General features: G+C 45.9%; 3 protein-coding genes across 3 annotated transcripts; 2 read left to right on the top strand and 1 right to left on the bottom strand.

Annotated features, from left to right (window-relative positions):
* Positions 1-1,502: 1,502 nt before the first annotated feature.
* On the bottom strand, positions 1,503-9,056 carry LOC127773834 (DUF21 domain-containing protein At4g14240-like). Its single transcript, XM_052300024.1, has 13 exons — positions 8,672-9,056; positions 7,650-7,726; positions 6,590-6,673; positions 6,394-6,507; positions 5,690-5,776; positions 5,530-5,601; positions 4,942-5,009; positions 4,520-4,607; positions 4,353-4,426; positions 3,828-4,191; positions 3,575-3,621; positions 3,410-3,491; positions 1,503-1,946 (listed from the first exon to the last, which is right to left on the bottom strand). The coding sequence occupies exons 1-13, from the start codon at positions 8,979-8,981 to the stop codon at positions 1,827-1,829; spliced, it is 1,587 nt and encodes a 528-aa protein (XP_052155984.1). The 5' UTR covers positions 8,982-9,056; the 3' UTR covers positions 1,503-1,826.
* An 8,338-nt stretch (positions 9,057-17,394) lies between these two features.
* Positions 17,395-19,656, top strand: LOC127773793 (peptide-N4-(N-acetyl-beta-glucosaminyl)asparagine amidase A). Its single transcript, XM_052299969.1, has one exon. It carries the CDS (start codon positions 17,558-17,560, stop codon positions 19,394-19,396), a length of 1,839 nt encoding a protein of 612 aa, XP_052155929.1. The 5' UTR covers positions 17,395-17,557; the 3' UTR covers positions 19,397-19,656.
* A 345-nt stretch (positions 19,657-20,001) lies between these two features.
* LOC127773792 (stress response protein NST1-like) lies at positions 20,002-24,553 on the top strand. Its single transcript, XM_052299968.1, has 9 exons — positions 20,002-20,249; positions 20,379-20,441; positions 21,279-21,420; positions 21,806-22,209; positions 22,373-22,546; positions 22,645-22,761; positions 23,163-23,342; positions 23,437-23,483; positions 23,559-24,553. Exons 1-9 carry the CDS (start codon positions 20,166-20,168, stop codon positions 24,448-24,450), a joined length of 2,103 nt encoding a protein of 700 aa, XP_052155928.1. The 5' UTR covers positions 20,002-20,165; the 3' UTR covers positions 24,451-24,553.
* The last annotated feature ends 634 nt before the right edge of the window (positions 24,554-25,187 follow it).

Genomic DNA, 25,187 nt, shown 5'->3' with positions numbered 1-25,187 from the left:
CCCCAGTGCGCAATATGTTAGGCCAGAACAATTTTATACCTTTATACGTGAACTCAATGCATGCATAGAAACTTTATACATAGAAAAATCAGTATAGAAACTTTAGCCCTTAAAGCCCATGTTTTATCTAACAGCATGTCACTTGGATTCGGACTAGCCCAAAAGGTAAAAGGCTAAACCTGAAACATAATTTGTTTGGCCTGAAAACCTGAAAGTCGTAGGACCAACACTCCTACGACTTAACCAAAAGGACAGCTAAGACTTCTTTTGTTTAACATACAGTGGCCAAAAAAGTTAGTTGGGGGATTTATTTATGTCGCACCAAATTTATAAGCATATCCTAAAGTCACATGTTTGACTAAAATCCTTGAAAAGAAGTGTGCGTCGCATGTGCAGCCTTCTCGTACAGAAATCTAATCAAATTTGTTACTGTCAATCTGTACATACCAAATTTGTTAATGTCAATCTAAACATATAAAAGTTGATACCTTTATGAATGAATTGTATGATTCGATGGAAGAACAGAGAAGCACTAATTAATATAATGCAGTATTTGTGCCATAAGGGAATCAACACGAACTTCTTTTATTTCAGTGAAAGGCAAATCCCCACAGATAGAAAAAGATCCACGCTACTGATCAATAGATCATCCAGTGTTGGACTCGGCGTCAGACGACGCTTCGCGCCTGGAGTACTTCTCGCCGCCGCCGCCGGCGGCGGCAACTCCACCGCCGCCTGCAGCATCAGCCGCCGCCGCGCGCTTTTTGGTCCTCCGCATCCTCGGCCCCAGGAGCAGGCGAAGGCGAGGGGCCTCGGCGGCGGCGGCGTCGTCGTCACCCCGGAGCTGCAGGAGGACCTTGCCGCAGGAGCTGCAGGAGGCGTAGTCGCCCTCCCTCCTCAGGCGACGGTCCACGCCGCAGTGGCTGCACCAGCACCACGTCGCCACGGGCGCCATCGCCGCCGGCCGGCCGGATCGGACGGGGTCGAACTAACTATAACTAATGGGGAAGGGTTAGTTTTTTGTGGGGGGAATCAAACGGTGCTACATGTTGCTCAGATCTTGGACCTGCCGGGCGGGCTTCACCTCCGTCAATTCATTGTGCTGGATGGTCGTTTCTGTTTCTGGCTGTATGGGGGAGGGAAGGAATTCGATCGTGTCCATATATATAGAAGTCGCAGGGCGGAGGTCTAGCACGCGTTCTATCGAAGGTTTCTTGGCAGGCAAGCTCGTTCTAGCTGAAGGTTACTTGGCAGCCAAGCCCTCCACGCGGCTCATGATTTTTCTTTTTGTTGTAGTAGTACTAGTAGTATTGTGCATTGTACGAGATAGATACGCTAGCTATTCCATGGGAATAAAAAAAACTAGGTGAAGAGTATAACTGGTAAATTCATGAAGCCAGGCAACTGGAATTGATGGAATCGTGGTAACTGGTAAAAGATTTCCAGGGATGAACCAGGTTCCTCAGAATTGAAACAGTCAGCCGATTGTGTTCACCTGTGCTGCAGCCTCATCTGGAATATATATTTCGCATGAACAATTAGCCTTTGAAATGTACTTATTCCAAATGTAACCATATCCACTACCGTTCCAGTCCTCCAGGTCAACGTTTCAGATTCCAAGAGTACTATTCGTTGCTACTGTCATGTATCAAAAGATTCCGGAATTGTTATCTACTTTCATCATCCATAAACACAAAATTCAACGCTAAGGTCCATGAGACCATGACAACAAATCCGAATTTACGAGTTCGCTCATATTTACTGTTAGCCAAACCTTCTGAATTTGATTTTGCGTTCCATCGCTATATTCATGCATACATCTAAAGTTACCTCTTATTTTCCAAAAGAGGTTCAACAAGGTTCACCTGATGTTTTGATGGATTGGAATCACCTTCAGTAGGTTTCTTCAAAATTCCAGTTGGCTGTCCTTGCCTATTCTGCGTACCCTGAAGAGGCAAAAAGTAACGTCATCAATAAGTAGGACTTCCATCACAAATATGTGGAAACTCAAAACAGTTTATAGACCATAAAGAAAAAAAAATGGGTCAAGGTTATTTGATATAAAACCGTTTATACAGTTAGGACCAAATGCAGTATCTTCAGACATGAATATAAATATGTACTAAGCTAGTAGCAGTTAGGGACGATGGTTCAAGAAATTTTGGCAAGTCCATCTTGTTAACATGTTTAAAATTGTAAGCATATCGTTCGTAACTGCACAGTTTCATATCTTTTATATTATACAACCAAAGACACCATATTCCACAAATCAGACAATCAGTGTAACCAGAAAACAAACATGCATAATGATATAGCAAGAAATAAAAGAAAATGATCTCAGCAAATATTTTATCACTTGTGCAGATCTTCAAGCAATTCCCACAGCTTATCTAAGAGCCCTATGTCTAAAATTGGAACCACCTAATTCAAATTAAAATATCTGAGCTTATTGTTGCTGAAAAATCAATTAAAACAAATTTCCCTACAAAGTTTTGTGATCAATTTCCAAGTGGAAAAACAAACACCAAGTTAATCCAACTTCAACCATGCCCAGTGGCGGAGCTAGGGCCCGGCCAGCGCGGGCAAGTGCCCGGGCTCCGCCACTATGCAGCAGTTTATCAGCACTTAGTTACAGTGTTTAGTCACCAGCTAATCAGCATACAATTTATAGGTAATGCCCTCCTACACGTGAATCTTCTTGTTGATTACCATGCTTAACTAAATGCCTATTACTTTCAGATAATTAATTCAATTTCACACCATCACAACTGTGATCTAAAGGCAAAATTATATAACTTTCTGGTATTAGTCTTTTTTCTTTTCAATAAGATAGTACAAACTCCATAGTCTAACCTATATAACCATCATCTCATTGATATATTCTCATACACTGGATTTCCTCTCCTAAATTAGAACTCGATGACCATCAATTTTACATACGTATATGATAAAAGGTATACATATTTGAATTGATTTATGTATATTTGTTTTTCACTGTTAGACTTCCCCAGGCTCAAAAGTATTCCTGGATCCGCCACTGACCATGCCAGAGCCTGAACTAACAGAAACGAGGTAAATCTTGACGTGAACAGATTTTTTTTTTTTTTGACATGAACATGAACAGATTTCAATCCCCAGTATGATTGAGGTGATTGTACAGTTTTGAAGTCAGGTACATCAGCTCAATCCACGTAATAAGATTTTTAGCAGTACCTACCCTCCCTGTCCAGAAAGCTTATATGATCATTCCTAAAGATCAACATTAAAGATATATCTCATACTACAATATTCTCAGTGCCTAGTGAAAAATTTATGCAACAATATTATTCATGTATCAATGTAACTTGTGTTATTATACCATCATGGTGACCAATATGACTATAAAACTGTAGCAAAAAATAGCACTTACTGTGCCCTTTTGACCCGTTAATCTCCGAATTGATGGAGCCCTGGCAACCGAAGATGCAGCAGCGGCGGCGGCCACTCGGATCCTGTAATAGAGAAAATTTACTCGCACATAGTATACTCTCAAACACTGCAAAATGAGGGGAGAAAGTGCAACGATGAGACATACCTCTTATGAACATCAACATACTCATCAGTTTCATCCACTATCTCCTCCTGTAAAATAAAACGTAAACATACGAGATACAGAAGATCCAATCATAATTGTGAACTGTATAAATGATTCCAACTATATCCCAAAATGCATCTTTAATGCCAAGGCTAGGATCTTTTTGATAAAGAACAAAAAGAAAAACAGCATAAGCAATTGTGATAGGATTTAGTTCTATTAAAGACAGAAAATTTAGCATGCTTAAGCTTACCTGCAATAGTTCTTCAAATACATCTTCAAGTGTGATGATACCAATGACCTCACCATCGTCTATATCCTCTGATGACCGAGACATTGCATATGGCATCTCATTCTGCTGCATGGAACAGGGTTTGTTTCCATTAACCTGCCTGCTCTGTGGTTTTTCAATATCAACAACCAAACTTTCCACCCTTTCTTCAGTATTGGATAGTAAGGGAGCAGTCAGCTGTGGTGCCCCACTTACTTCCCTGTTTGGTTCAGTTTTGTCAGGGAGTGGTACAATTTTGGGCTTAGCCTTCACAACAGCAGCCATATGACTACTTCCTTTCTGAAACTCATTCAGTATGTCATATAAAGGCATATCTGCAGGAACCCTGGAGAAGGTAAATAAAGTCATTGACTGATTATTCGTCAGAAATTACGGAGATTGCAAGTATTAATACAGCAAAAAAGATACTTCAACTATGAACATTTTATCCCATGTTGAAAAGACATATTCTAAAGTATGTATAATTTAATAGATTTGTGCCATGACCTTGGAATCCTTCTAATGGAAACAGCACTAACTGGTGTCTCTGTTTCAGCACGAACTGTCAGAAGACTTTTCACCTGTAAAAATTCAAAATAAGACATGGTGAATCATACAAACAAGTCACTGGGTTATTAAATACTCCATGACAGCATTGACAATTCGACACCAACCAGCAGGAGACCAATAATGTTCCTAGGGTTTCCAGAGTATACAGGCACACGGCTATGACCCCGAGCAAGGATTTTGCCGATTGCTTCCCTGTAAATAAAAGTACATAAGAAGATTGGCAGAGCATTGAGCCTTATCAAAAAAAAAAGGGGGGGAAATTTGCGTACTATTTGCTAATGTTTAATAACTACTATGTAGGTAAAACACAAAAGATTACATTGTCTGAACTTAGTTCCACAAATACATAACTAAGACAGAAGATTGTTTACGTTTGACGAATGAGTTCAACTAATAAGAAAGAAAGACATAAGACAAACATAGAATCAATAAGAACTTTTGCAGTGAATAGGATTGATAATAAATATGGAACATGACCAAGAGCTACGGTGTCTAAAGTGTGATTGTATTTTTTTTTTATAGTTACCAATCCAACTTGGAGTCCACATCTAATGAGAAAGTTGACTCAATAGGTGTCATAGCCTCCTCAGCAGTCTGCACACAAATAACAATGAAATTTCTGCTGAAGACAACAAAAAATGATTGTTCACATCAAAGTGCTAGTCTGTGAGCACTATGTCTGTAAAGTAAGAAACAGACTTCTTTTGCTCAATAAAGAGTCAAAAAGAGATTCAACACACAAGAACAAATGTAGGCATTTGTCATATAATATTTGCAGCATGGATTAAGTTATTTCTGATGTGAAGCTGAAAGCTGTTAAATACTAAACAAAAATAGGAAGACAACCATAAAGCATGAAGCCATTAAATATATCAGTATCATATACATCAAAATCACTCTAGAAGCTATCTCATAGTTAAATATTAATACAAATTAATACATAAAAGACAATAGGGAGTCTAATGTTTCAATCCCCTAAAACAAGTCATATCTAGAAAACAAGTCAAACAACATCTAACTTTGTAACAAGTTCACTTAAATTTTGATTGCCAACGATTCTCCAGATTCTATTATTCATTATAAATTAGAAGTCAAATTTTAAAATGACGCGCACCTTCTCAGTCAAGTCCAAGGCTCCACTTATGATTGTAGTCTCATCATGGGTAAGCTCTCCACCCTTGCCAGCCTGCAATGGCAGAAAAGCATTGAACTGTGATATAACCTTCAAAGAAGATGTTAACTTATTAATAAGTTACATAGTAAGGTCATGTTACCTCTTTGCTATGGATAGAGACAAGAGCTTTAAGTTGAGCTCGCCTAAAAAGTGCAGATTCATTATGCCCAAGAGCACAATCTAGGAGCTGCGACAGATGGACAATATATATTTCAATCACTTTTAGTAACTAGTCCTTAAATCATATCAAGTAAATTTGGAAGACTTAAACAAAAAATATTTCAAAACAAAATAAAATATACATGTTATTCTATAGTACAAAAATCAAGTCTGTTTTCATTAAACCTAAGACAACATATTAAAATCTGAAAGAAAATACACTGTTTGTACACCAAGTTAAGCGTGCATTTAAACATATGCACTGCATTATAGCATAATGCATGAAACACAAATTTGTAATCACATGAGCTTGCATGCTGCATGGTGTTTTAGTAATAGAAGCTTCCATAGCACTACAAGCTAAGGGCATTGATTAACCTAATATAGTATAAGCTGATAACAAATTCTCAAATCGAAAGACATATACACAGGTCATTTTGTGAAGGCATATTGTTTTCACTTTGTAATAGGGTTCATCAACTATGGTACCAAAACTGAATGAAGAGATGACTCGGAAGCACAACTGTTACAATATCTAATTCATGACAAATTGACAATTAAAAGTCCCTGCCATTAGAGAAGCTCCAAAAGACTTCATTATAGTAGGGACACTTGAACTAAGTCAATTTAATTTTGCGGACTTACCTTCCCTATGGGATAAGAAATAGGATAGCAGATGATCATGAGGATGCGTACAAGCCATACAAAGTTAGCACCCACAGCCAATCCATACCTAGTACAGATTGCTTGTGGTATAACCTGGCGTTAAAAATTAAATAATCAATCAGACAGTCTGCAAGACCATAGAGAAACTATAGAGTTTGGACATAATATATAATACCTCTCCAAAAGCAAGAACAAACGTTACTGATAAGATAACAGCTACAACAGGATGAAAAATCCTGTCAAGGAATATAGGAAGAGCCTGCAAACGATCCAAAGAAACAAATTGGAAGAGTCACTGGCTAAACAAAACAATGTAAAAGGTATATGAATAGAATGCATGGTGTATCTACTGATAAAATTCTGAAAGGAAGTCCATGGTAGGGGGAAGGTAAAACATATCCATGTCAAATAAGCTAATATACCATACTATGTGCAAAGAGAAGTTTACAAATATTTGTCTCGGGCATCCTTTGTGCATAGCAGAAAATAATATATCTAGAGAACATGTTAAGAACTCAGGATCCTAGAAAATGTTATAGCACTTAGCAGTCCACTTATGCCGTACATTCGTACTTTATACTTTATAGGAGCCTAATCATATACCAGAACTTCTAATGTGTGAAATCAATTCCAATTTTCCAAATGCGTTATATTATTAGCAAATTTAATGAGTAGGTGAGCAGATTGAACATATTTTTTTTTATGGACATAACGAGTTAACAAGCAAAACCTAATAGAACTTCAAATATTAAAGGGAACTAGATATTTAAATAAGGTATATAATATTGATATATAAACTTCAATATAGCCACTTTGTTGGATTTTATGGTACATGCTCAGATATATTAATGCACATTACAATGACAAATAGACTTGTAGCAGTAGGCCAGTAGCATTAATCATCAAGTGTAGATGACCTTACATTCAGGGACCTAACAAAGAATTAAAGACACTAGACTCTTCCAAATTAGATATCACAATTCAAGTAAAATCGTTTGTGGATTTCCACAGATGCTAACAAAGGAAATCATGCCGCAGTACAGACAAAACTGAACCAATAGAGGCAACTTCAGCATATAGCATTCTTCTCTCCAAACAAGCTATGAGTTAAAATGTGTCAAAACAATAACATACTATCAAATATGCCCATCTGCTAATACCCTTTATATTTGCATGTTCGCAGTACAAAATAGTGTGGTAAATGATAAAAAAGAAATGCAACCAGAGTTACATACCTCCATGGCACAAGCATTACACAAGAGCAGGGTGACAAGAAGCTGGTGCTGCTTTTGAACAACTGGGAGGATGGCAGCTACAAAAAGATGACATACAAGTAGCCAAACGATCAACAACAGAACTATCCATGAAAATACAGTAGCAACAGTAGCATCTGCTAAAAAGTGAAAACGAGTTATTGAGGTGCTGAAAGTGCCTGTAATAATACTACACAAGCACCATCACTACTACCATATCAAGTTATCAATTTTAGCATATACATTAGATCAAATGGTGAACATCTAAAATGCCCATATTGCATTTCAGACAGAACTAGATCATTTCACAGAAAATTAGTAGTACAAACAAAAGCACCAAAAAACTATGGATCATATCTTATGTGTGAAAAGGCTCAGCTGCACGCTACCCACAAGCAACATGGCAGGCCCAGGAACTTCTAGCGCGTACATCTCTATGCCTATCCGTTGCATAGTTCCAATTCTCACTGACCAAAGGATCATTTTATATCTCCCCCAGAAAGAGGTGAATCTTGAATAAAGCCAACTCCCACCAACGTCTCCTTTTCTTATCACCTTACTGCCTTTTTGGCAGAGGAACCTTACTACCTTTTTGTGTGTTCTACTTTTTCTGATTATCAGCATTATTGATGTATATTCGCTTCTGTTAACTTAAAATAGAAAATAAATACAACTGGTACAACAAACAGAGAATCTAGAGTATGACCGGCACGATCAGAGTCAGCAAATCCTTAGCAAAATAACAGCAATAGATCCTCATTCCAAAATAGCAGAAACTAATCATGGCGTGTTACAGATATCGTGAATCCCCAATGTGACGTAACATAGCACCTGCTATCCCAACTCAACACCCCATAAGAATCGCCCGCAAAATTGCGATCAGATCGAGCACAAGTGGGCTGTTCCAACATAAGACCCTCCTAGAAATGGCTCCTCAAACCGCAACCAGATCGATCACGACACGGGGGAGGAGAGAAGAACGCGGCTAGGGTTCCGGATCATACCAGCCTGGGCCTTCTCGGCATCGGTGCCGCTGCGCTGGAGGATCTCCAGCTCGACGAGGCCGAGCGACATGAGGCCGAGGGTGAGCCCCGACATGATCCCGGCGAAGAGCACCAGGAAGCAGGATATCCCCGCGTACGCCCACCACCACACCGACCCGAACGGCGTGTCCTCCCCCTGCACGACCAGCCCCGCGAACCCCAGCCCGGCCGCCGCGGCGACGCTCGACGCCGGCCTCGCCGTCGCCGCCGCCACCCTCACCGCCGCCGCCAGGCTCGCCGCCCCCCGCGCCCTCCCCACCGCCGCAGCCATCTCTCGCCCTCCCCACCACCACCTCCGCCGCCCCGCCGCGTCAGAGCCCCGACCACCACCACGCCCCTCCCTAACCCCGCGCGCGATGCGGTGGAATATGGATGGAAGCGGAGCGAGGAGCAAGGGACAACAACAACTTCCGCAAATCGCCAAGAGCAAAAGCAGCACGGGGCGTGCGGAACGGAAACGGTGGCCGTCGGATGCCGTCCGCGGGGAAGCCCGGGGTTGGCAGCTGATCGGACGGTCGGAGGCGCGACACGTGGAGGGAGGGTGGGCCACCTGGCGGGGTCGGATCTCCCCCGATGTGCCGGACCGAACACGTCTTTTGGCGGTTTTGGACGCTTGGACCCGTGGTGGAGGCGTGGACTGCTGACGTGTTCGTGCCTGTAGGCTGCAGCTGCTATATTGGACTTCGGAAAAAGTGGGCTTTAATATGGCTATAAGTTTGATGTGCTTGTTTTCTTTAATGAATTTTAGGTAACAGTACAAGCTCAGATAGATCAGCTGAGGACATTTCTTTGATGTTAGGTTACCGGCAAAAGCAATAGGCTGTCAAATCACCTGCTTATGGGAAAAAAAAAGACGATGTAGTATCGCGTGATTAATTAAGTGTTAGCTAATTTTTAAATTAAATGGATTAATATGATTTATTTAAACACCTTTCGTATAGAAACATTTTGAAAAAATCATATCATTTAGTAGTTTGAAAAGCGTGCATGCGAAACACGAATCTGAACAAGAGATCCGTTGTTTTAGAAAACGTCTCATCCAATATTGTCGCATGATGACTTGGTAGTTATGAAGATATGTCGGTCGTGTGTTTAAAAAAATGTGTAACAATGTAAAATGAAACACATGGTATTTATCTATTTGCAAAAGGCCCTCGAAAATAAGCTGTCAGGAGTGACCGTATTCAATAGATGGGCCATGAAAAGCAAGCAGGCCCACTGATCTTTATGGAAGCAACAGGAAAGGAAAGCAGGACAAACGTGCATTCGTTGTCATTTTGTCATAGGAATAAGTTCACTGGAGGTCCCTCAACTTACCAGCGAGATTTTTTGAGGTCTCTCAACCACAATACCAAAAATATTCACCCCTAAACTTACTAAAACCGTTCACCAGAGGTCTCTCGGCAGTATTTTTACCCAGTTTTGCTGATGTGGCATACTTGTTAGGAAAAAAAATTAGAAAAGTACGTAGGACCCACATGTCAGCTGCACTTTTTTTTTCTCCTCTTTTCTTCTCCTCTTCTCTTTTCTTTTCTCTCCTCTCTCTTTTCCTTCAGGTCGGCAGCGGGCGCAGCCGCGATGGCCGAGCGCGGATGCGGGCGGCGGGCGAGCGCAGGGGCAGGCGAAGCGGCGGCGTCAGCGGGCGAGCGCGGCTGCGGCGGCGGCGGCGGTGAGCTCGCGGCGGACGAAGCAGGCAGCGGCGTGCCGGGTGCGTCCGGGCAGTGGCGCAACGACGGTGGTGGCCATGCGGGGCGTAGGCGGCGCGCGGGCACGGCTCGGCCGATGATGTGCGGTGGGACAACGCGCACGAGCAAAGCAGACAGGAGATGGGGAGCGCGACGCCGCGACGGGCGAAGCAAGCAGGGGCAGCGGTTCCACCCCTTCCGCGGCCGCATGGCTGCCTTCGGCTGGCGCCGGACAGCAAGACCATGCCCATCGCGGCGAGCTCGCGGCCCCGTGCTGGAGCATCGCGGGTACTTTGCCGCCGCAGCATCGCAGCAAGCATGCACGTGCTGGCCGGCTCCTCTGCTCGCCTCGGGCAAGTCCGTCTCCGCCGGGCCACGCGCGTCGTCGGCCCACAGTCGTCGCGAGCCCCTGCAGCGTGGCCGCGCCCTCCGCACGGGGCCCCGCCGCCTTCGCCGCGCCCACTGCCTCCGCCGGCCCTGCCGTCTCAACACGCCCGCGCATGGCCCCGCCGTTGCTCCGTCGCCTCTGCCGGTCGCCCAACTCCGGCGGCGGCCGCCCCCTGCTCCGCTTCGCGAGGAGAATCGCGTTGACCTGCTCCGCTTCGTGGAGCGGCGTGAGCGTCGGCCGTGCGTGTCCACCAACTCCCGCGTCATCCCATCCGCCTCTCGCCACCGGCGATGTCATTGCGCCAACCGCCTCTCTCCCCCTCTCCCGTCGGCGTGGCCGGCATCCTCTCCCCTCTCCCGCGACGACGACGACATGGGGCCGGATGATGGAGGAGTGCGGCCGGCATGCTCTCCCCTCTCCGGCTCTCCCACGACGACCACGACAATGTCGACGAGAAGTCACTAGGGCAGCAGGGGGATGACACCGGCGAGCACCCTGAGCCCGGTGCTGCCTCGTCGCCCCGCCGCCCCTGCCTGCTTCACCCGCCGTGCGTTTGCCCTCCGCCCCTGCTTGCTTCGTCCGCCGAGCGCCGAGCGCTCGCCCGCTGCCCCTGCTTGCTTCGCTCGTCGCGCTCCCCATCTCCCATCTGCTTCGCTCGTGCGCGCTGTCCCGCCGCACACCATCGGCCGAGCCGTGCCCGCGCGCCGCCTACGCCCCGCATGGTCACCACCGTCGTCGCGCTGTCGCACATGGCCACCGCCCGGACGCACCCGACACGCCCCTGCCTGCTTCGTCTGCCACGAGCTCGCCGCCGCCGCAGCCGCGCTCGCCCGCTGACGCCGCCGCTTCGCCTGCCGCCGCGCTCGCCCGCCGTCCGCATCCGCCCTCGGCCATCGCGGCTGCGCCCGCCGCCGGCCTGAAGGAAAAGAGAGAGGAGAGAAAAGAAAAGAGATGAGGAGAAGAAAAGAGAAGAAAAAATATGTGCAGCTGACATGTGGGTCCCACGTACTTTTTAAAATTTTTTTGCTGACTAGGATGCCACGTCAGCAAAACCGGGCAAAAATACTGCCGAGGGACCTCCGGTGAACGGTTTTAGTGAGTTTAGGGGTGAACATTTCTGGTATTGTAGTTGAGGGACATCAAAAAATCTCGCTGTTAAGTTGAGGGACCTCCGGTGAACTTATTCCTTTTGTCATATGTGGAAGAATAAGTTCATTTTGGGTCCCTCAACTTGTCATCCAGATTAAGTCATGCCATGAAATTACAATACTAGATATAACGCGTCCCTCAATTTGCAATAATGGAGTAACTGAGGTTCTATGGTAGCATTATATCTGGTCTTGGTTGACATGGAGAGTTGATTGTGTTCGACCCGACTGAGTTAGTGTGAGGCTTACAAAATAAGAGCTACCTTCTTTCTCCTCCCTTCTCTCCTATCTACCCCAAGTCTCCACTTCTCCCTTCTCCCTTCTCTCCTCTCTCCTCTCTCCCCTCTCCTGGTTCTCTGCAAGGTGACGCCTAGTAGGGCCAAGGCGCTGTCCAACATAAGAGGATCTAGAGGTGGAGGTTGAGATGGCTACGACCTTATTGGCGGGAGCACCCGTATGTAGGGCTTGTGATAGAGAGGTGAGTGCTAGTCGGTACAGCCGGTGGCCGACCCACCTCACGTGAGATCAAGCTCCACGCGAAGTCCTTGGACCAGGATGTGCTCTCCCTCGTCAAGTGTCATGCCACCAAAGCCTTGAACTCCACCACCGCCGCCCGTGCTGCTCGGAAGAGAGGAGAAAGAGGAGACGAGGCAACTGTTCAAGCTCGCTGACAGCATCACCGCCGTTTGGATGGAGATGATGTCGCCACCTTCTTGCTCCTTTTCCGCCACCCTGGAGACCGTCGCCCGCCAAAATCGACCTACGGAGTGACTTTGGTGTGACCACGTGGATCTTCCACAGCATCCGCTTTGCCTAGCAACCTGTCGAAGTTGTCTAATGATGCCCGAGACCACCTTGAAAGGTAGGTGTTCGGTATGTCCATTGCTAGCAAACTTCTTTAGTAGAGGCCTTAAAGAATCCCATTTTTGACGTTTACCGTTGTCTCGAGATTTCACTCTTCCCACACTTGTCTACTTTTGAAAAATTATCAAGCAGGTCCCTATCTCCAAGTGTGTGATCTACCGATTCATTGAGTGGTGGCTTCTCTCTCTTCTTGTCCCAGCTCCTCTATCGCCCTGTGCTAGTCAACAACACCACTAGCATTGTCATATCCTACCCCTCCTTCCTCTTCACCACTGGTCCTACGGACATGTGGTCCTCCTACCAATGAGGTCATAGTCGTCTCGGCCTCCACCTCTAGATTCACATAGCGCCATCCCTTGGCCCTGCTGACGGCCACCCTGGAGAGCACCAGGAGAGAGGGGAGAGTTGGAGATGGGTAAGAGAGGAGAGAGGGAAGGAGGAAGAAGAAGGTAACCCCTATCATGTGGGCCCTACATGGGTAAATCAACTTGCCATGTTAGTCGAAACTAGGCACAATACTTTCTTGGGACCTTAAGTATTCCTGTATTCTAAGTTGAGAGACATATTATATCTAATATTGTGGTTTATGAACGTAATTCAGACTGGACATCAATGAGGGATCTAAAGTGAACCTAGAGACAAAGGGGTTTTCCTTTGTCTTAGTCTAGGCTATCAGCTTTTTCTCTTTCTTACTAACATATCTTCATTGTAGATTATTTTCCAACATTTTGCTTTTAAATTACCTAAAAACAAACACACACATATATATAAATTGTATTCATGACTTATGTTTTTTTATAAGTTGTTATGCCTTATAATTAGCTTAATGCGATGACTTTGATTTACATAAAGCCCTTAAGAAATGACTCAAACCTTCAAGGAGTCCTCTCTTCTAGCCTCACTTCTCTCTTAAATCCATCAAATTTACGTACTCCTCCCGGTTGATAATACTTGTCGTTTTAGACAATGGTGATGTCAAACTTTAAAATCTTTGATTTGGATCATTTTTAAAATATTTGTCTTTCAAATATAGTGACTACATGTATAGAATAGTCTTAAAAAAATACTTTAATAAAATTATATATTTGTTAACAGTTTTATACATATTATAATAGAATATAATAGTTAAAGTTGTTTTTTTAAGACCGTGTTCTTGTCCAAAACGATAAATATTATCGACCCGGAGGAAGTTCTATTTTCTTACAAAACATGCATATCCAAACCCTATACGAATTTCATCAATCAAATCAAAGGAGGCCTGATAGTGAAAACAAATCCATCCATCTCCAGATCTCTCAGAAGTAAACATTGAAGAGAACACATGGGTTGGCAAGACAAAATCGTCACAGCTCGCGAAGTCACAAGTCACAACGTTCTCTCTCCGTGGATGCCGTACGCACACGTGCCTCTCTCCGTGCGGCCCCAAAAACCTAGAGGTGTTTCCTTGAATACTATTAGAAAAGATGGTGTCTATCTCTGTGCCACTAAGCCTCCCTTTATATCATCGTCGAAATTTATTGTGTCCTTCACACTATTCCATCCGCTTTTGGTTCTAACGGTGGGTAACGACGCAGTCAAATGACTTAGTTGCCCTTAGGCTATGAAGGGCCACCATCAAGCACAGCGCCGGAGGCCCTCCCTTCGGCGACGGCGAGCTCGAAGTAGCACTCCAGCGCCTGCACCAGCATCAGGCTCTCCAGCGCCGCAACGCGCGCGGGCAACATGCCCGTCACGGCGCCGGCGCCACCCGCCGCTTCCCTCGGCGCGCCGGATCCCGTCCGCGCCGCGCCTGTCCTCCGCCGCTGCCGCCCGCGCCGACTCCGTGGCGAGCGCGAACATCGCCATCGCCCGCTCGGTCGCCAGCGACGTGTGCCACTGGCACGCCGCCGCGCCCGCGCCCGCGCCCGCCGTCCACCTGTGTCGTCTCCCCGCAGCCGCGTCGACGACGGCACTGCCCTGCTCACCGACACGGCGCCCTCCTCCTCGAGCTCAACCGCGTCCTCCGCCCCGGCGGCTTCTTCGTCTGGTCCGCCACGCCCGTGTACCAGAAGCTCACCGAGGACGTCCAGATCTGGAAGGCCATGACCGCGCTCACCAAGTCCATGTGCTGGGAGCTCGTCACCATCAAGAAGGACCAGCTCAACGACATCGGCCACATGCTCGTCTGGTATGAGTAGCTCACAAAGTCCATGTGCTGGCAGCCTCTGATGTGCAGCGACGACGACGACGCCAACGCCGCATGGTACATCCGCCTCAACGCGTGTACGGCAAGCCAGCGCCGGAGGACTTCGCCGTGGACTACGACGGCACCTGTGTCGTCCCCCCGCCTCCGCGTCAACGACGGCACCGCCCTGCTCACCGCCGCGTCGAACCGCGGGCCGGCGACCGCCTCGATCTCCCGAAGGCCCGCCAGCTTCTGCTCGTCGCGCTCCCCGCGGAGGAGGCGGAGGCAGTCGTCGAACGCCGTGGTGGAATCCTGCAGGGATTGAATGCAGATGCGAGGTGAGAAGGCGATGAAACGGGCGGAAGTGACGGCCGCCTTTCCCCCGTGCGCACGGCCGTGCTGCTGCGCCGGGCCGCCGCCGCGCCGCCGCACTCAATCGCCCCTCTCTCTCTCTCTCTGGCGCACTCGTAAGAAGATACTAAAAGGGTAAGGGTAAGAGCGACATTTTTTCTGTCCGGGCACATGTCAGAGCTGTCAAATGGTTAAACCTAAACAGAACAGTGACGGAACGATGCAAAGGGCGTGATAAAGTTCGACGATAGTATACATGAAGGTTCAAACTTTTTAGTAGCACATAGGCAGTCACATCTTTTTTTAATGTCACATAGGTAAAGACCTCCAAAACCTAACCCTTGTCTAGTGCAAGAGGCACACGCACGGCTTGTCCCTAGCACGGGGAGCTCCCCGCCTCCGCTTCAGAGGCTCCGGTCCCTCCCAAAGGTCCCGAACCCCGGGGAGTGCCTGAACAAAGCTCCAAGGAACCTTCGCCTTCAGGTCCCGTTTCCATCGTGCATCAGTCCATGGCCAGCAGAAGATCACAAATCTGCCATGAAAACACAAACAAGATCGACGTCTTACCAAAATTCCAGCAACCACCAAAGATATGCCAGAGTTTTGGTTCTTATTAATTAGTAGCAGATCAAGGGATAATGTTCAAACACTATTATCCCATATTTTAGGCCCCCTTTTGAGTCAAAGGAAATTCATAGGAATTTTAGATGATTTTTTCATATAGAAAATTTTCCTATATAGTCTTTTGAATTAAAGGAATAAATCTATAAAAATTCTATGGAATATCTCTTCCCATATAAGTTTTCGAGGAAATTTAACATGTGGTAGAAATTTATGGAAAGAATCCTCTGAGTCTTCATCTTTTCTTAAATTCGTGTGTTTTTTCTGTGGCTTATTCAAATAGTCGTTCTTATGTTTTTCCTGTATTTTGCAATCTTCTATTTTACACTTGTATTTATGTTAGAATTCTATGTTTTTTCTTTTCCTTCATTTTTTTATTTATGTGATTCAAAAAGGTCCTTAATGCAACAACCAAAATATATATGACAGTTTTGGTTGGCAGCTAAAACACAGCTCTCCCATATCTTAGTGACGAATCTCAATGCAACTTCTGCCTTGCCAAACAAAATCTGATAACATCGATCGCTGGCTCGAATGAAGCCAATTAGCCAAACCGGCCCGCTCTTCTGATCCACATCCCGTCGAACGGCGAGCGAGCGCTGGCCAATGGCCACAGCTTGTCGTGCGAGACGCCACCGACGACACCGCATGGATTACGACGCATTCGTCGCGGCTCTGAATTACCAGACCTGGCACGGTTGATGCTCGCTGGAAAGGGATTTCTCCTGAAGTGTTTAGTTTAGTTTACAGCTGCACGTGCTGATTCGGTTTGTTGCTATCCTCTTGATGGGGAACTGATCAACTGACGATGAATTTGCTAAAGCAAGCGCACTTCAAGATGTCACAAGAAAGGGGGAAAATCAGGTGTGAATCACGGCTCCACCTGTTATTTACTGGAGATTGAGATACCGGCCGGCGGCCGTTGCTCAGGCGAGAAGGAAGACGTCAAACCGTTAAGGGCTCATTTGAATGGTACGAATGAAAGAAATAACGTAATAGAAAAACCCACGATCCTAACATCTATAAGTGTAAAGAAAAGAACTACTCCCTCCGTCCCATAATATAAGGGATTTTGAGTTGTTGCTTGTAACGTTTGACCACTCATCTTATTCAAATTTTTTTGAAATTATTAATTATTTTATTTGTGACTTACTTTATTATCTACAATACTTTAAGCATAACTTTTCGTTTTTTATTTGTGACTTACTTTATTATCTACAATACTTTAAGCATAACTTTTCCTTTTTTATATTTACAGAAAAAATTTGAATAAAACGAGTAGTCAAATGTTGTAAGCAAAAACTTAAAACCCCTTATATTGTGGGACGGAGGGAGTACAAACCAGAAAAAATCGTAAAAATGACCATTTGTTTTGATTGCGTAGATCTTTTGATTCAAAAGGTCCTAGGCGTCAGGTAAGAAGAAGACAAGCCTGAACGTATGGTAGAGGTGACACGACACGATCAACAGCCGGCAACCTGAAGTTCTGAGGTCTGAACACAATAGTTCGAGCAGAGTAAAAAAAAGCTCCAAAATCCCCAAATCCAACGCCATCGTAGCAACCCACGCTACTACTCCGGAGCAGCGACCAACACCAACTACCTCGCGTCGCGGCGGCCGCAGAGGATGGCGCCGCCGCTCTATCTCCTCCTCCTCCTCCCGCTCCTCGCCTGCGCCGACGAGGTCCCTGACCGCTACGCCGTCCTCCGCGCCCCGCAGGGCCCGGGTGCCAGCGCGGCGGCCAAGGAGTACCTCGACCCGACCTTCCCGCTCCCCGCGCCCCCGCCGGCGGCGCCGTCCTGCACCGTGCCGGTCCTCTCCTACTCCTTCGGCGACACCTACGGCGCCGCGCCGGCCAAGGCCTCGTACGCGCCCCCCGCCGGGTGCCCCGCGCCCTGGTCCCTCGTCGTGCTCACCTTCTCCGCCTCCTGCGCCGGCGACCAGTACGACCGCGTCGCCGCCGTCTGGCTCGACGGCGCCGAGCTCCTCCGGACCACCACCGCGGAGCCGACCCCCGAGGGCGTCCGCTGGACCGTCCGCAAGGATGTCACCCGCTACTCCGCGCTCCTCCGCTCCCCGCCCGGCGGCGTCCTCTCCGTCATGCTCGAGAACGTCGTCAACGACAAGTACACCGGGGTGTACAGCGTCAACGTCTCGCTGGAGTTCCATGGAACTCCGCCGTACCTCTCCGACGCGGCATCATCCTCCCCTGCTGGCGTCGCAAGCAACGATCCCAAGGAACCTATGCTGCCGGAGTCATACTTCCAGCCGGCGGATCTCATCGTCCCGATCTCAGATGTCGCCGGCAACGGCAAGGGCGGGTTCTGGTTCCGCATCCAGAACGCGTCGGACTCGCACTCCAGGCTCGTAACCATTCCGTCGAGCACCTACCGTGCGGTGCTCGAGGTGTTCGTGTCCCCTCACTCCAACGACGAGTACTGGTACTCCAACCCGCCGGACACCTACATCAGGGAGAACAACCTCACCACGCGGAGGGGCAACGCGGCGTACCGCGAGGTCGTCGTCAGCGTGGACCACCGCTTCGTCGGCTCGTTCGTGCCGTTCCCGGTCATCTACACGGGCGGCATCAACCCGCTCTTCTGGCAGCCGGTGGCCGCGCTCGGCGCGTTCGACCTGCCCACCTACGACGTCGAGCTCACCCCATTCCTCGGCCTCCTGGTCGACAGCAACGCCCACGAGATCGGCCTCAGCGTGTTCGACGGCATCGCCGAGTGGCTCGTCGACGCCAACCTGCACCTCTGGCTGGACCCCAGCACGTCGGACGTGCACGCCGCGCTCGGCGCGTACCAGACGCCGCGCCTGAAAATCTCACGCCACTACTCGACGCGGCTGCTCGAGGGCAGGTTCAAGATCAAGGCCAAGAGGAAGTCCTCCTTCAGCGGCTGGGTCAAGTCCTCGTTCGGCAACTTCACCACGGAGGTGGAGGCGGAGCTGAAGGCGACCAGCCTGGTGGAGTTCACCGGCGACGGCCGGAACAAGACCGTGTCGCTGGAGGCGAAGCAGGAGACGAAGACGCTGATCCGGGCGGGCGACACGCGGAAGGTGATCGGCAGGGTGGAGAGGGAGGCCAAGTACCCGCTGTCGCTCTTCGCGGAGACCGAGGACGGCGAGAACGGCACGTCCGTCGTCACGGTGAGCCTCACCCACGGCCTCAGCGTGGAGACGGAGGTCGAGACGAAGGCCCTCGAGAGCAAGGAGAAGCTCGATGACGCGCAGGCCGCGCAAGGGTGGATGGTGCTCCTGGACCACGACGTGCTCAACGGGTCGGTGACGACGACCCAGGCGTACCGGTTCAGCGACGACGAGCGGGAGTACGAGCGGGCGATCGACGTCGTGGACGGCGCCGTGCTCAGCGACAACGTCACCGAGAGCTTCAGCGCCCTGGCCGCCGCAGCGGCGGACGCTCGCCGCCGCCGGTTCCACGCCGGCATTGCTGCGTTGTAAGGCTACCTTGGATTGTCGTGGGAGTTGAGCTGTTTCGTGTCATCGATGGCTACGGAATCCAGGTGAAATTCGTCAGTTCGAAGAATTCTTATGTGCAGGATTCGTTTCCGACCGCATCGACGTGACCAAGACTATTGCTTTTCTTCAGAGGTAAATTGTGCACTGTAATTTGTATTTAGCGTATAGTTTCTGTAATCTGTATTATGTATGCAATTTTGTCGGTGTGAATCGTCGTTTCTGCTTTTGCAGTTCAAATTTTGGTTGTGTTTGTCTTAATAAAAACGAAATAAAGCTGGAAATTGCAGATTACTACTAGTACGTTGTGTGTACAGTAATACTGATATGCCATTGTAGTAAAAGAGTCAAGAAGCTGGCAGAAGAGTCCCCCGCCAAAAAATGAAAAGAAAAAAAAACGTGACAGAGTCCCGATCCTCGCCGCTCCATCAGGCGGAGCAGAGACCCAAACCCTGTCCAGCCGCCGTCCGATCCCGAATCCTGACCAGATCCAACGGCCGATTCGTCTCCTCCACCTATCTTTAACCAGGTCACCTGTCCCCTCGGGACCCGGCACGGCGAGCGCTCCCAAGCGCGAGCTGGAAACGAACCCGCGCGTAACGAAATCGCCCCCGATAAAATCCCCCGCGGCGCACGGTGTACGACTCGTTCTATCGATCGTTCGTTCCCCCCAGAAAAAAGACCTTCGAAACCCTCCCAAACCCTCTCGAGTCTCGACCTTCTCGCGCCGGTCGCCGCTGCTGCTCCTCGATCGATGTCGTCGTCGTCTTCTTCTCGGAGGCAGCCGCCCTCCGCGGCCGCCTCGTCCAGCACCGCCGGTTCGTCTTCGTCGGCCAAGGTTGCTACTGCTCTGATTTTTCTCTCTCTCCGATGGTGCTTGGGCTTGGGGGGCGATTCGGTTTGGTTTGGTTTTGCACTGCGTGATTGGTGATCGTGACGTGCCGCTGGCTTGTTGTTGTGGTTGCAGGGGGAGGGGAAGGTGAGCACGGGGGATGATCTCCTGGACGCCCTCGTCGAGGTGTTCCCGCAGGTGAGTTTTTCGGTGCTCGAAACAAACTTACCCACCTCGATTAGACGTCCTTCACGATCGATCTGCGTGGTTCCAAAAAGACGCTGTTAACTTGGTCGTTTTATTTGATTTTTGTTTTCTTCAATGTTAGGCAAAAACATCACGATCGTTTCACCACTTTGTTTGTTTGAATCTAGGCCAAATTTAAGTTTTAGAACAAGGACTAGAAGGCAGTGCGCAGGTGTGGCATCGCTGGTTTTGTGCGGTTAGTTTAAGGATTCGTCAATCCAGCAATGCCTGTGTTGACAGAGTAATAACCTAGATTGAGGTGATGCGATATTCTTAGCGAAGAAGATACGGGTTGACTTTGTTTTTTTCCCTAAACAACACCACCTTTGTTTTCCTATCGCATTAAAAAAATTATATTTTTTTGTCTCCTTGGACCACTGCGCGATTTGTTTATCAACCACTTTCGCTTAATTGTATTCTCTGCACAGCAAAAAGCTCATCTCTTTTAAAACAGAGAAGATGTATGCTTGGTTGTTCAGATGCATGGATGTGATTCACACTATCATGCTGCATGTGTGCTTTCTTGTGAGTAATCATAAATAATAATTTAAGCATTCAATTTTAGTACTATCTATCTTTTTTTTTTTTGCTGACAATTTGTAGATTTCTAGGGGAAAAAAATCTCTGTTTGGAGATGTGTCGTGTGCACTTTGCCTGTTATTAGAAGTACTACCAGGATTAAATCTACAATTGTTTTTTACAGTCTACTTGTATGAAATTAGAAACTATAGGCCTTTCATTTACTCAAAACTCTTCCTACTAACTAATACCCTATTTTCATCTATGCAGTTGAATTTCTTAACACTGGTAGAAGTTTGCATGGAATATAAGAATGATATAGATGGTGCTGCGGATTATATTATCCATAATGTCCTTCCAAGTATCCCGGACAACAATGATGCACATGCAAACGAAGATTCTCATATGAAAAGTAAACTTTGATTTTGCATTTTGAAGTTTTTCTAGTTAGTACTCCTTGGCACCTGTTTATACGCATACTAATCGCAAAATTTGTGCTATAACTTTTTATGTGTTATATATTAACTATATTTATGTTTTTTCTCTTCTCAAAAGTCAAAACATGTGTTTTAGTTTGCCTGCTTGTTGATACATTGAAAGTATGTTTTTGAGTAAACATGTCATTGTAAATTACTGCATGTGCTTGTGGGAGTGATCATAGCTTAAGTATCTTTGAATTTCCTTCTGCTAAATACTCATAGTTATATCACCCCTTCTTGTTTCCTTTTATACTCTTTTTTTTATCGATAAAATCGGTTCCCAGCAATAACATGTGTTTAATAATAAATACTTTTTAGGGCCTGCTTCGGTGGATAATGATGCAGATTCAGTGCAGTCTTACTTAGCGAACAAATACACAGCTGAGCAGGAGGAGGAGGTGGAGGAGGAAGAGGAAGAGGAAGAGGAAGAGGAAGAGGAGGAAGAAGAGGAGGAGGAGGAAGATGAAGATGATGATGAGGAGGAGGAAGATGAAGATGATGATGAGGAGGAAGATGAAGATGACGAGGAGGAGGATAGACTTATGGAAGAAAATTCTGATTGTTTGGTTGCTATTGATCTGAATTCAAAACCTGGAACTTCAGCTTTTGATGATGATTTGGTAACCCATGACGATGGATTACCTGCTATGAACATACAGTCAAGCTACCCTGTTAGACTTGAGTTGCTTGACAATGCAATTGCTGATGAAATTGACGAGAAGGTAAACCAATTTCCTTTCTTCTTTTCATTACGAAGCAACACGATTTATCATATATCATGTGAAAATAGTATCCAAATAATAGTAGTACTGGCATTGTGACAATATGTTGCGTTTCCAATTACTTTACCTATTTGTCTTATTAATTAATTGATTTATGATGCAGGTTACTTTGATGTCAAACGTAACAGCGATAAACCAAATGCTAGAGGACATAAAGTTAAAAGAAGAAAAAACAAAACAAGCTGTGTTGGAAGCAACTCAAGCTGGCAATGATATTTTTGTGAAGGTGGAGGAGTTAAAAGAGATGACAATGCTCTCAACAGAAGAGAACGACAAAGTTGTACATATAACACTGGGAGTTTTATTTTCATACTTTTCTTTGTCTTACCAACTGAAACAATAGGACTGAATATGACTGCTTAATGGAATATGTAGGTTGCAGGGGAGGTTTTCGCTGAGCAATCTATTCTAGCATCAGAAGCACATGGGCTTCAAGCTCGGTTGTCTAACATTTCTGAAGAAAGGAACAACTATGCCTTAATTATTGACGAGGTAAATTCGAATCGTCCTGTGATTTGTAGGAATGTAAATGTTTTAGTATGTTCTTATTAATGGTAAATCAACCAACAAAAAGCATTGTTTCTATAAAGAGAACAGCTTTTAGAAAGTTGTTACCATTCATCTCCTCTCACCGTAAGACATTTTTTTAAAAAACAATAGATCTTGGCTGTATATATATTAAGTAGAATGAGGAGCACTCCATAAGAAACTGAAACAGTTCAGAAAATCAGGAAAAATATGTACCTAGTAGAAGAGAAGAAAATGACATTTCATGTCCTGGATCAATGTTCTTATTTTTAAACCATTGGATTATCTAAGTGGGTGATAATTATAGTATCTTGCTGAACTTCTTTAATATAGATTTTAATACACCTTGTTTGTGTGCTATGTAGATGCGCCATACTCTTCAAAACAGATTTGCTGAAGCTGAAGTGGAGACTGTAGCAGCTGAGAAGAAGAAGGTTGAAAGGGAAACATTGGCTGAGAAAATGTTGAATGAACAAGAACTCATACTTGATGCTACAAAGGAAAGATCCAAGATGCTGGAACAGCAAGTGCGGGAGAATGCAAAGGTAACGACAAGTTGTGTACATGAAAGATGGATATCAAGTGCAATATTTTGGATTCATGTTTTAGCAAACAACTAACTTGCATAATATGATGCAGCTGAGGGAGTTACTAATGGACCGAGGCCAAGTTGTGGATGCATTGCAGTAAGTTTTATGGAAAGTTTAATACATTTTTTTTGTTAGACGTGCACATCTCATACTCCACCTTGTATGTTTTAGGGGGGAAATGCTGGGAATCTTCGATAAAATTTCACAACTTCAACTCAGGGTTGATAAGCAACTTCCTGAACCCCTGCTATCAAGCATGTCCTCCTCAGTCAACTCAGCTGATAACATTGCACAGCTCCAGTGCAGAGTTGATGGCCCACAGCATTCTGTTGATGATTCATTGCAACTAGCTTCACCTAGATTGTCCAGCTCATTCAAATCAACAGATAGCACTGCGCAAGCCCATTGTAGAGTTGATGAGCCACAAATTTCTGTTGATGAATCGCTGCTTCCTGTTGACGAGTGTGAGCAGCTGCAACTGATTTCACCAAGGTTATCTAGCTCAGTCATGTCTGCACAATCCCAATATAGAGTTGATGAATTACTTCCTGTTGATGAGGTGTTGCAACTAGCTTCATCAAGCTTATCCAGTTCGCTCAAATCAGGAGATAACATCGCTCAACTTTTGGGAGTACTTGATGTGCATTTACCTGTTGATGAGTTACTGGAACTACCTTCATTGATCTTATCTAGCTCAGTGAAATTATCAGACAGCATTGCGCAGTTCCAACAAAAGGCTGATGCTGATGAGATGCTGCAATCATCTAGCTTAGCCAGCTCAGAGAAACCAGCAACTTTCAAGAATTGGTCATCTGCTTCAGACACCATTACACAGTTCCAGCAAAGGGCTAATGCTGATGAGTCGCTGCCGCTTCCTTCATCTAGCTTGGCCAGCTCAGAGAAACCATCAACATTCAAGAGTACTTGGTCATCTGCTGCAGAATCAAATTCAGTTTTCAGTGGTGATGAAGAGATTGATGATGCTTCCTTCCATGACAGTATTGATTTGGATGATAGCTGGGATTTAGTTGACGATGAAGCCATCTATATGTGTGCTAACTAGCCATATGAATACTACACATATGGTGCTGAATTCGTGCATGGCGTGTTTTATAAGAAGTAAAACCAAATCTAGGATCTTGCTATGAACTTGGTCCTTCTTATTATTTGAATTCGCAAATCTGCTTACCTGTTTAAATGTCGCTATGCATTATCTTGATGTTGGTGAAATATTTGGCATGTTCTTGGCGATAGTATTGGTTCATTATACTATGCTGTTTGAGATTTAACTGCACTAACTATGCCATAGAACTGGATTTATTTTTTATTTTTGCTTTAGTTCTAACTCTCGCAGCAATCTATTCTCCTTGGGGGTGCATCACGCCCAATGGATATGCTCCTTACTTATGACAGCATCAGAATTCACTTGGAAATACACTTCAATTTTCCATTATGAATTTGTATGAGAAGGAACTTGTATATATACGTAAATGCACGTACTTATTTGAATATGTGTTATTCATTTGATTCAACGAATATTAAACTATTACATAAAATTAAAAATTATAAGAACTAATTTAGACGTGTAAATAGTGGTGGTGGGTCGGTGGCATAACCATCACAAAAACTAGTTGCAACCCCGCGCGTTGCTACGGGATAATTGTGTTAATTGAAGCATATAATTTCAGAGCTATGTGTACTGAAAAACTGTGGCTACAACAAAAGAGCATCATATATATTGAACATGTCCCTTACATTGATATCAATGTTTTACGACAACAGAGAAAAGGAAGAAAATTA

The sequence above is a fragment of the Oryza glaberrima genome, chromosome 5 (assembly GCF_000147395.1).
Source record: "Oryza glaberrima chromosome 5, OglaRS2, whole genome shotgun sequence".
Lineage (NCBI taxonomy): Eukaryota > Viridiplantae > Streptophyta > Magnoliopsida > Poales > Poaceae > Oryza > Oryza glaberrima.
Note: the sequence above shows the minus strand (reverse complement) of the source record. Positions and strands in the feature narration are given on the sequence as shown.